The 12457-nt window shown below is 40.5% G+C and overlaps 1 protein-coding gene across 1 annotated transcript; it reads left to right on the top strand.

Annotated features, from left to right (window-relative positions):
• The first annotated feature begins 347 nt into the window (after window positions 1-347).
• GTF2B (general transcription factor IIB) lies at window positions 348-10036 on the top strand. The gene is made up of 7 exons (XM_053469253.1): window positions 348-509; window positions 6467-6573; window positions 7420-7553; window positions 8021-8167; window positions 8278-8407; window positions 8554-8835; window positions 9274-10036. The coding sequence occupies exons 1-7, from the start codon at window positions 493-495 to the stop codon at window positions 9405-9407; spliced, it is 951 nt and encodes a 316-aa protein (XP_053325228.1). The 5' UTR covers window positions 348-492; the 3' UTR covers window positions 9408-10036.
• The last annotated feature ends 2421 nt before the right edge of the window (window positions 10037-12457 follow it).

The following is a 12457-nucleotide window of genomic DNA, read 5'->3' as shown; positions in this document are numbered from 1 at the left end:
CTAAGCTGGGCTTGTATAATGTATAATTCAATGAGTGATTAAAATGTGAAGCATTTCCTGATTTAGCTATGCTGCATTATACAGGCCAGAACAGTACTATTCTGCTATCAACTCCAGTTTTACTCCCGTAACAAACAAGTGGTCCTCGTAAATTAATGCTTTACTTTCTGGCAGTATTTTGTATATGATTGAATGTACCCCCCGCTCGACAAAAACATACTTGCGTTGGTTTTCTAATAAATATATAGGAAACGTCGCACTTCCCATTAGAGAAGCAAGCGTGCCGCCAAGACACTGCGTCACTCGGCTACACTACGCATGCGTGGTGACCAACCCCAGTCGAGTCACGCGCACACGCAGATATTAACAATGAGTCGCTTTTCTGCGTTGAGCGCGTCCCCTTCGGCACGTGACCAGTGAGCATATAAAAGGAAGAGCGTGCCGCTTATAAGAGTCGCTCCTCGTCACAGTCGGCGGTTTAAACTTATAAGCATGGCGTCGACGAGTCGGTGAGTGTCTCGCCGCTTTAATGAAGGCGCTAACGGTTTCGTGGATTGAGTGGTTCCGTGGCAATACGTTGGGAGGCAGTCTGCCATCTGGTTTCTCATTTGGTGCCGGAAGCCTGTGAGGGAGCTGAGAATTGCTTCGAGGACGTCACCACTGAGAGTCTACGTGCACCTTCCAAGGCCGGACTGGCCCCATAGTGCCAGCAGCTAGCCTCATATAGGCTCTGCTTACAAGAAGCTTCCCATGGCTTTATGTCTGCAGAGCGTATTGCCGTTCAGACACAATGGCAGAGCCCATGTCGGGAAAGGCCCGTGTGCAAAATCTATAGTCAAACTATAAACGTTCAAAGATCTGTATTCTACACGGCGTACCATAACGTATATTAACGGATGTCTTGCATACGTGTAATTCTTTAACGGATGCGCAAGGGCTGACTGGATGAAGGTGACTTGTAAACACCATAACCGACGAAGAATACTTTAGGGACATAACGCAGCGTTAACGAGTTTAGCCCGCTTGTGCCCTTAAAAATGTTTTAGTAAACCTGCTTAAGCGATATCGTGGTTCTTAGAACTGACCTACATGGGTGTACAGTTGGGTAATATTAGTTTAAAACTAGAAAAAACGTATTGTTACCAGTTTTCTCTGGACGAGTGGTTTGTATAAAGATATATTTATTTTTAACAAAATCAGAACATTGGGGAATACTGTACTTAACTAATTTGAGCATATTGGTTTTAAATAAAGTTTTTATTACCTGTTCAAAGCTGTGCCTAATAAGATGTCTTATTTTTTTATTTTATTTTACAAACATTACAGGGCTGCCTGCAAATGCAGGGAATTATAGTTTTAGTATGAGTCTTACATTTTAAATCTTTCATTCATGTTTACAGAGCAGCCGGGTCATGATCACTTTGTGTACCTAACATACACTGCATTAGATTATAGATTACGTATAGTTTATTCTGAATTTATAGAGTTACTAATCTGGATGATGAGCCAGTTTCATCTCTCAGTAGAATAAATGGTTAAAAATGTCCATTTTACTAGGCCTTCAGAAAATGAGCAGAGTAGTAAAAGCATACATTTGTAATTATAAATGTGCATGAAAGGTAATTATTCATGGCTACCTAAACATTTCTAGGAAGGGCAAATTGCTCTGTCTTCATATATGCTGCTCTGTCACTCTGGATATATAGATTCCCATGTGATCAGTAAGCAGATGTACATGAATGTTCTTGCAGTTTGTGGAGCAAGTGCACCAGGAATTTGCTGACTATTGCTTATTCAGGACACTATAGAAAATGGCCATTGGTGCTGTAGGTATGTAGGAGGCTATAGCTGTGTAAATATTTTTTTTGTTTTTGTGGCTTGTACGGGAACCCTACTAACTGACAATCTTCCATATAGTTATATGGAAATATTTGTTTGTTATGCACTAGCTTTCCCTTCAAGCTATTTCCTCAATGTTTTGTAGTGATGCAGAGTGGTGTTACATGTTATGTGGCCTAAGTGTCGTGTAACTACCTTTTATTTCTTTAAATGCTTTGCCTGCTTGGTGTGAGGAATGAAAACAATTTAAATAATCTGGCTTGTAGAACTGTGTATTCATGGTGAAGAAACTAAATGTTATCACTGACCAGCTTGAGTTCTTGGCTAAACAGTTTATATAGTGGGTGTTTAATCTTGTGACAGCTCAGTAATGGTATCATTTGTTCACTTGTAGGATCATATAAAAGGTTGATGAAATAAATTTGAGGTTAGCCGCTGCAGTCAGTCTTCTGTATGCATTCTGTTCTAGACTTGGGAATGGGAGATTGCTAGCTCATGTGTTTTTTTTTGTTTGTTTTTTTTGGGGTTTTTTTTTTTTTTTAAAAGTACTTTATGGGAAAGCTGCCATTATATTTTGACATGTATAACAGCTTTCCACACAAGGGCACAGGAGGCACTAGCATGAGGAGTGCAAATACAGGGTATCTGCATAATCCCTCGCATGCATTTTTAAAGGGGCACCATGAAAATGTAAAGGGGACCTTTCAGCTATCATGCCCTTTAATGCATATGGTAGTGATGGGGTCCCTTAACATTTTTGTGGCGACCCCCTTGTAAGTGAATGGATAGTCTACAGAATCCCCCACCTCCGACTATCTTCCATGCGCAAGGTGTGTGAGTGAGCACATATTAATGTCCATGCCCAAGTTATATTTGCCTCTGCTCAGCTCCAGTGTTGACCCAGGGAATGCTGCAGACAGGGGTCTCAGACCCCTGTAAGCATGTGAAGGAAGTGTTCCCGTTGGTTTCAATGTGAATGATTCCTGCCATTGTTTCAAGCAGCAAATCACTGGCATGAATCATCAGACCACAGAAGAGAATGACAGCTGCAGTTTCTACATCAGGTAGGTTCCCTCCACCCCGGATGATGTATATTGTAATATGCATTCTTTAGAAGAGTTGTCTGTTGTTTGGCTAGGGTGGCCCTAATAGCTAGCAGCTCTAGATGTTCTTGCAGTAAGAAAGTAGATTGATTATGCTATAAGGGGAAAGCCTCAGCTATTTGGGAAATATATGTTGTCCAGCAGAGCAAAGTTTGTGTTGTATGATTCTGGCTGCAAATTGTAGTGCAGTAGTAAAGTACTTGTGAGATAATACATAACTAATAACATGAGATTATATATACAGTGGGGACAAAAGATCGATTTTCATAGTTTTATACCAGAATCTTTTTGTGTAAATATCCATCAGTTTCGTGGTATAGGGGTAGTCGCCATTTGTAATGATTGTCAGATTAGAAGTTAGTCAGGCTTTTAGTGAGCCTTATGTTTACCTGGAGCTTCATGCACCACAGATTCTTCAACCTCAGTCTATTCTCACTTTACAGATTTGTATTTGATGTGTAAGTGTACGATCTACTGACACTTATGGGTTCTCTTGCGTCCGGTTCCCATTGAATTCAGCATAGACTTGGCAGAGGGGCCCTAGGGAATTTAACCCCTTCGTGACAAAGGCTGATTTTACTTTTTGTATCCTTCGTGACAATGGCCGTTTTAACACTTCTGTGCTGCTTGTGTTTAGCTGTAATTTTCTTTCCCGTTTACTGAACCCACACAAGTTATATATTGTTTTTTTCAGGACAAGAAGGGCTTTCTTTAGATGACATTGTTTTGATTGTATCATATTATTTACTATTAAAAAAAGTATAAAATATGGTGAAAATTTTTGAAAAAAATGACTTACTTTTTTAGTTGAAAAATCTTTTATTCATCTATAAAAGGTAATGGAAAAAACCTTCTAAATAGATTCTACTATTTGCCCTGAGTTTAGAAATACCCAATGTTTTTGGGGTTTTTTTTTTTTTTTTTTTTTTTTACACGTTATGGGGCAATAAGTACAGGTAGCGTTTTGCTATCTCAAAGCCATTTTTTCCCAAATCTGGTAATTCTTCCCCCATGTGCCATTTCTGGTATCTTTGAAGCCAGCCACTGCAATTTACCCCATCAAATCATATATTTTTGAAAACTAGACACCCCAGGGCATTTCAAATGCTAGTATTTTAACTTTCCATGCATATCTACCACCAGTCTTTGTCAAACTTTATGGTAGTAATTTTTTTTTTTCCCACACACATTTTACTTCAGGTATGAATAAACAGGTTCTGGTATATGTCACTATCATAAAAGACCCCGATATGTGTTCAGCAACATCTCCTGAGTGCAGCGATACCTCACGTGAATGATTTTGCCTGGCTGTTGGGGGGGGGCACATTTGGGGTATGCGCATTTTTCAATGTTGAACTTTGGCATTTGGGAATCCACTATTTGGTACATCTTTGAGCCGGGCCATGTATTTTTGAAAACTAGACACCCCAGGGTATTTTAAATGCTGATATTTTAACTCTTTGCATGCACACATTTTACCACCAGCATTTTTCAAAGTTTGCAGTAGTATTTTTTTGTGTAATCTTTCCCCCACACACCTATTTTATGTATGCATTTACAGCTCCTGGTATATGCCGCTGTCACACGACACCCCAATATTTGTTCAGCAACTTCTCCTGACTACAGTGATACCCCACATGCATGGGTTTGTCATTTTTTGGGGGAACTAAAAGGCCACATTTGGGACGTGTGCATTTTTCTAATTGGAAATTAGATGTGTAGCCACCCCCCCATGTTAATTGGGACATTGTTGAACCTGGCCAATTCAATTTACCCCATCAGATCATACATTTTTTAAAAGACACCCCATGAGCATTTAATATGCCAGTATTTTAACTCTTTCCATGTGGGAACTGATTTAAGCTAATGTGCTAATTTTAGTACTTGCTCACAAAAATATATTTTTTATATACCGTATTGGCTCGAATATAGGCCGCACTTTTTTCCCCCACTTTAAGTTTTTAAAGTGGGGGTGCGGCCTATATTCGGGCGCCGGGCAGGCAGCGGGGTTAAGATACAGATCCCCCGCAGCGGTGCAGGGGACCTGCATCCTTCTCCCCGATACGCTCAGACAGCCTCCCCTGCCAGCACTTCCCACGGGGGGGGTGCCGGCACGGGAGGTTATCTAAGCGTTTTACCTCTGCCCACCCCCGACTTACCGGAGCAGACTCCCGGGTGTCTTGCGGGGCCGGCGGGAGACATTTACGCAATACGCAAATGCAACTTCCGGTAACGGTACCGGAAGTTGCATACGCGTATTGCGTAGATGTCCCTCGCCGGCCCTGAAGACACCCGGGAGTCTGCTCCGGTAAGTCGAGGAGGGGGGGCAGAGGAGGACAGCGGCAGCGTATCGCGGGGAGGGAGGACAGCGGCAGCGTATCGCGGGGAGGGAGGGCAGCGGATCTCGGGGAGGGAGGGCAGCGGATCTCGGGGAGGGAGGGCAGCGGATCTCGGGGAGGGAGCGCAGCGTATCGCGGGGAGGGAGGACAGCGGCAGCGTATCGCGGGGAGGGAGGACAGTGGCAGCATATCTCTGGGAGGGAAGACAGTGGCAGCATATCTCGGGGAGGGAGGACAGTGGCAGCATATCTCGGGGGGGAGGACAGTGGCAGCATGTTTTTTTTGGTGCTTTTTTAAAGAAAAAAAACTTTCTTTAAAAAAGCACCAAACTTTTAGGGTGCGGCCTATATACGGGGGCGGCCTATATCCGAGCCAATACGGTATATATGTATATATTATATTTTTTGCCTTTAACTTTTTTTTTTTACATTTTTATTAACATAGTGACATCGGTGGGAAATTATTTTAACATTTTACTATTTTTTTCTAACTATTAATTTTTTATTTTTACTAATCACACTGTGGTTAGAAAGCTGGGCTCCATTGACTTGCATGGTTGAATGCAGTACCTGTATTCAACCTGCAAGTGGAGCCAGAGTTCTCTAGAGGGTCTGGAGACCATCTAGCGAACTTTTTCATCTTTATCTTTTTTTTTTCCCGGGCGGCCGCCATCTTGCAGATGGCGAAGATCACTTGCAGCGGCGGCTGTGACCGCTCTCCAGAGAGGTCACAGCCCACCCTGGGGTAAGTGTTTGTCGCTGAATGCCTCCTGATCGAGGCATTCCAGCGACACCATTTAAGTTTAGGTGGTGATCGTTGATCGCCTCCTAAGCGCTTTTAAAACGGGCGTCCGCCGCCATACAATGTATGGCGGATGTTGACGCCCTGGGGAGGGGCCAGACATGGCCCCTAGTGCCGGTCGTGGCGTTGCTGAATGCCTCAAGGTCGAGGCATTACAGCAACACCGTTTGGGTGCGGAAAGCGAATGTAGATCGCTTTCTGCACCCGTTTACAGACATGATGGTCCTGGCACGTCAATTGTCAGAGTTGACTAGAGACTACATGTAGATATTCGGAGGAACTCTAACATCTAGTCAGTTGGCTTTAGTGAGCCATTTTCATTAACTGATGCGTTTCAAAGTATATGCACAGTAATGTTTACATTTATTTTCTTTGTACCCTTAGTGCGGATGCATTTCCAAAAGTAAGTTGTCCAAATCATCCTGATGCACTCCTGGTGGAGGATTACAGAGCTGGGGATATGATATGTTCGGAGTGTGGCTTGGTTGTAGGTAAGTTTAGTGAAGCGCTGTCGTCTGGCTCGTTCTGTTAAACTTGTTTACCTACATTCCTAAGGATTTTACATGCAGATCAAAAAATTAGTCTTGGTGGTGGGCATATCCTAGTAGATGTGGCCCCAAAAAAAAAAAAATAAATAAAAAATTACTGGCATTTGTGGGAATTTTGTTACATAGGCTCGCGTTGATAAACACTAAACACTATAATAAAAAATGTCAAAGCTTCAAGGAGGAAACCAAATATTTGATAACTATATTTCCTTTGCTATTTATTGTCCTACTATTGCTTCCCCCTTAGGTATTGCTCTGATATTGAAATTGGTTATCTTTTAGTTGATTTGCTGTAAAACAAACAGCAATTCTAGTGTTTGGTACTTTACCAAACCCACCAATACTGTGTGTTTTTGTTTATTTTATTATGGCTTAATGCTTCTTAATCAAGCAAAAACCAACAAACACAAGGTGTACTACGATTCAATGATATGTAGAGCTGTAACTGCAAAATACACAGATCCTGCATAGGGTGCCAAAAACATTGCCTAGCTTTATAAGAACTGAAAATCATAGAACGTGGTAAGATAGATGCAAAATTATATTTTGTTGTAGACTTTAAACTGGAATGAACATTAGATAATAAAATTTCTGTGGGTGTAATGGTCATAAATTACAGTATTTAAAAATAACAAAGCACTCAATTCATGAAAATACTCTGGGTATGCCCTGCCTTTCCTGATGTTAAAATCTTGCGTGGTGATGAGTAACTATTCATAGAAAGGGTGATGTCTGGTGTAATAATCCACGTAGCTCATGTCTGTACTCTTTCAACACTTGTATTTCCAGGTGATCGGGTAATTGATGTTGGGTCTGAATGGAGAACATTTAGTAATGACAAAGCTACAAAAGATCCATCAAGAGTGGGGGATACACAGAATCCTCTGTTAAGTGGTGGAGACTTAAGTACAATGATTGGCAAGGTAGTAAACAAGTTTGGTGTTTGTTTGTGGACGTATGTACATAGCATTGTCACTGTGCAAACTTAGCATAAGAGTTGAATGTGATGGTGTAACCTTAGGGCATTGTGTGTTTGCTCCCCCCCCACCCAAAACACACACATGGAGCTTTACATGTGAGCTTCCTCTAGTTATTTTAATATCCTTTTCATCAATCAGTAAAACATCTTGTTTTCAATCTGCTAAATTAGTTTGTGTAATGACTGGTATTTGTTATGAATCCAGCTTGCATAATTGTTCCAGTTATTGGAATGTAGAAGTGTGCGCTGCCCTTAAACATTCTTCAGTTGTATATATTTTATATTCCAATTTGGAAACCTGCAATTAATTTTGCACAAAGCAAACTGTTACAGTACACAGTGGCAGTGACAGAAGCATGTTACACCACACATAACAATGCTCTTCATTGCACATATTTTATTTTCGAACAGGGTACTGGTTCAGCAAGTTTTGATGAATTTGGAAATTCAAAGTACCAGAATCGCAGGACCATGAGCAGTTCTGACAGGGCAATGCTGAATGCCTTCAAAGAAATAACAAATATGGCAGACAGAATCAACCTTCCTCGTAATATAGTTGTAAGTGAAGTCACCGCTGCAAAATAGCAACAAAGGTACTTGATATAGGAGTGTCCCCTGATGCTAATGCATAGTTTTTTTTTGTTTTTTTTTGTTTTTGTTTTTCCAAGGATCGCACCAATAATTTATTTAAGCAAGTATACGAGCAAAAAAGTCTGAAAGGAAGGAGTAATGATGCCATAGCATCAGCATGTCTTTATATTGCCTGCAGACAGGAAGGGGTACCCAGAACATTTAAAGGTAAGGAAATTTACATTTTTAATCTGGATTTTACAAACTATCATGTGTGCTTTGCATGCCCCCCCCTCTTTCTCCCAATATATTCGTAGATATTGGAATGTCTAAATTCATCAGCAGACTAATTTTTTTTTCTCTTTCACTTGAAGAAATTTGTGCTGTGTCGAGGATTTCCAAGAAGGAAATTGGCAGGTGTTTCAAGCTTATTCTAAAAGCTCTGGAAACAAATGTGGATTTGATTACAACTGGAGACTTTATGTCGCGATTTTGTTCAAACTTGGGCCTTACCAAACAAGTGCAGATGGCAGCTACTTTCATTGCACGCAAAGCTGTGGAATTGGATTTAGTTCCCGGTAGAAGTCCAATTTCTGTGGCAGCTGCTGCAATTTACATGGCCTCGCAAGCATCTGCTGAAAAGAGAACACAAAAGGGTGAGTGATTTGCTTTTGCTTTGACCAATGATGACCTGTAATGGTTAGTGCATCATAGGTTTTGGAGCAGTCCACCATATGTGGAAACTTTGATATTCTGTGAATTCTATGTTCTTTGCAGTTACAGCAAAATAATAAACTCAAATTAATCTATGCTTAGATTGACTTTAGATCTGAGGCAGAGGGATTTTTTCCATGTTATGCACATAGATGACACCATAATGGGCAAAGTAGGTCCAGGCCAAAGCTTGTGCTTTCTTTCCAAGGCAGTCCTCAAAGGCCCCTGTCTTTTTACAGACATTGCTATGACATCAACTGTGTAGGTGTATGACATGATGGTGTCCTGTATTGTACATCTCGGTCCAAATGATCTATCCCAAAATTAGCAGTGTTTGTTTTGCTTTTTTAAACCATTTTTGCAATTTTATTTTTCAACAGAAATCGGTGACATTGCAGGAGTTGCTGATGTTACCATCAGACAATCGTACAGACTGATATATCCACGAGCTCCAGATTTGTTTCCTCCAGACTTCAAATTTGACACACCTGTTGATAAGCTGCCACAGCTATAAAATGTAACTTTTGACTTTTTTTTTTGTTCCCGTGTCTATACTGAGCCTCAACATATAATTGAAGAAACCTCTACAGCAAGTTGTGATAAACCACATTCCAAGACCGGTGTTTCGTTGCTCAGGTTGCATTTTCTCCTCTCGCCAATATGTAGTTTGCAAATACTTTCTATCTTTTGACTCCTAATAAAATGTTCCAAAAGCATCGCTGTACATCTTCCTGGGAACTAGTGTTCTATGAAACCATGGTTCTGCCTCTGCAGAAAAAAGGGGCTGTGTTGGGTAAAGTCTAAACCCAATATTTGATTTGGACAATTTTACTGTATTGTACAACAACGTTTACAGTGGACATGTAATTTGTGTATGTGTTTTTATGAACGTGTGGAGTTTTGTGTTTTCTATTTAATATATACTCAAATCTTTAAGCCAAATGACCTACTGTGAGGTTTTTAATAGGCGCATTTATTTGACTGTATTGTAACAGCTTGCTTTAGTGTGCGTTCAGCTTGTGAAAAGGGTAAATTATTTAATTTTGGTTAAATTTGTAATATGTAGTTTATATGAAGTTGAAATATAATTACATTGCATTCATGAAATTTTACAAGGCTTTGTAGTAAAACAGTTTGCATTAACATTGTCTGTTGTAAATCTGTTTTCGTGTTAAAGCCAACACTTTGATCAACTATGCTATTCCTCATAAACCTTTAAGAGGGGTCAAGTCGCATTTAGCTGGGTGGTTCTTGCATATCTTTTCTCTAAAGATCTTAACACAAGTTTCTATAGCAGGAAAGCTTATTGGCCTCGCACTACTACATGGTCTCACTTTCTCTTTTAATGGGAAAGCGGGGCCATTAGGTCTATTAAATTTGGTTACACTGAAGGCTGCAAACAGTGTCTTGATTTATAGTCAATATAATGATTTTGGAGATCTTCAAAATGCACAAAATAGCAGCTAAGCTGGCACAGTACCTAAAGTGAAAGAATGACATGGGGAAAAATATAAATACTGTAAACGGAGCCAAAGCTACATGGATTCTGGGATTTGTCAGGCCCTGTTATACTGTTGTGTTAACTTCTATTTTTTTTAGCACAAAAACAGTGCCTATGCCCTTAAATCACACCATCCTTACTGTGATGTAAGAATCATGCATTGTGCTGTTTCTCATCAGCAGGGTGTTTTGTTAAAACTAGAGGTTGGAGCAAAATACAGGAAAATAGTAAAAACATACATCCAATAAAATACTGAAAATTCACCTTTATCTATGATGAGAAGGCCAAAATAACAGTGGAGCGGACAAAACAAAGTGAGTGTTATAAAGTCACTCAGTGAAAGTTCTCATGTCGGTCTGACATGATCAGTCGCAAAGTGCAAAGCTTAAAATATTTCAATGCACCGTTTGTAATTCGCTAGAATAGTAGGATTGGGTTAAGGGGTCTGAATGCTTTTTCAGGATACTGTGTCAAAATACTATTCCTCACCAGCAACCATTTCATAAATGAGTGTGTAGATTGATTATAGTGCCAAAATCTATAGTGTTGATGTTCCTCAAAAATAACATTAAGCTAGTTAAGAGATGGACCTTCTCTATTCTTAATTATATGTGGCATCTATGTGAAAGGTTAAATAACTGCTTTACAGCTATCTACATACCATGTATTATCTGTATGAAAGTGGTTAAATTTCATGCAACTTTCTTATTTAAAAGCTAATTGAGTTGCATAGGGTGGCATGATATAAATTACCATTTGCCCCCTGGAAATTTTCCTTTATATAAAATAACATTTTACTTTGCTCATTTACGTGACTCCTATGATTTCAGGTAGAGTTCGAATAAGTTTCTTGTAATTGGCCACCAGGTTTGCACACATCTCAGGAGGGGTTTTGTCCCACTCCTCTCTAAGTCATTAAGGTTTCGAGGCTGATGTTTGGCAACTCGAACCTTGAGCTCCCTCTGCAGATTTTCCATGGGATTAATATCTGGAGCCTGGACACTCCTTTGTTGCCTTGGCCATGTGTTTTGAGTCATTGTCATGCCACCCATGACCCATTTTCAATGCCCTGTGTGAGGAAAGGAGGGTCTCACCCAGGATCTGATGGTACATGGCCCCATCCATCGTCCCTTTGATGCGGTGAAGTTGTCCTGTCCCCTTAGAAAAACACCCCCAAAGCATTATGTTTCCACCTCCATGTTTGATGGTGTTCTTGGGGTCATAGGCAAACACAGCGAGTTGAGTTGATGCCAAATGTGTTACCAATCGTTTTCTTGGTGACTATGGTCCCACCTGCCTTGACATCATTGATAAGATCCTCCTGTGTAGTTCTGGGCTGATTCCTCACCGTTCTCATGATCATTGATACTCCGCGAGGTGAGATCTTGCATGCAGCCCCTGACCGAGGGAGATTATTTTGTGTTTCTTCCATTTGTGAATAATCACACTAACTGTTGTCACCTTCTCACCAAGCTGCTTGGCGATGGTCTTGTAGCCCATTCCAGCCATGTGTAGGTCTACAATATTGTCCCTGACATCCTTGGACAGCTCTTTTGATAAAGACCTCATCGTGAGGTTGAAACGTTGTTGTCCTTCTCCTTCAATAAATCTGCCTGATGGAACCCTTGAGTGCCTGGAGCCTTTTTCTATTTTGATTTACTGGGGAGCTGGCCCTTCCTGGCACAGCTAAGCACCTGAGTTCCTGTGGGGAGTGTGTGCAGATTCCTGATTCTGGTGACTAGCTCTTTGGCCTAGGCCATGGCGGAGAGTTTGGAATCTGATTGCTTCTGTATACAGGTGTCTTTCATACAGGTAAGCTAACATTAGGAGCACTCCCTTTAATAGAGGGTGATCAAATACTTATTTATTTCTTTGAGTAAAATGCAAATCGATTTAAACCGTATTTGCGTTATTCTGGATTTTTTCTTGTTATGCTGTCTCTCACTGTTCAAATAAACGTACCATTACAATTATAGACTGATCCCTGGGCAAAAACTAAAGCACAGATAATTCAATGTAAAATGGAAAGAGGGGTTGTATATAACTCAGATTGGAATAATTCC

Source organism: Spea bombifrons, chromosome 6 (genome assembly GCF_027358695.1).
Source record: "Spea bombifrons isolate aSpeBom1 chromosome 6, aSpeBom1.2.pri, whole genome shotgun sequence".
NCBI lineage: Eukaryota > Metazoa > Chordata > Amphibia > Anura > Pelobatidae > Spea > Spea bombifrons.
This window is presented reverse-complemented; position numbering and strand designations above follow the sequence as displayed.

What these genes read in the sequence shown, in the direction of transcription:
- GTF2B (XM_053469253.1), top strand. An exon ending in GGTACCCAGAACATTTAAAG is followed by an intron (nt 8,408 to 8,553) that starts GTAAGGAAATTT and finishes TTTCACTTGAAG; the next exon opens with AAATTTGTGCTGTGTCGAGG. An exon ending in TGAAAAGAGAACACAAAAGG is followed by an intron (nt 8,836 to 9,273) that starts GTGAGTGATTTG and finishes ATTTTTCAACAG; the next exon opens with AAATCGGTGACATTGCAGGA.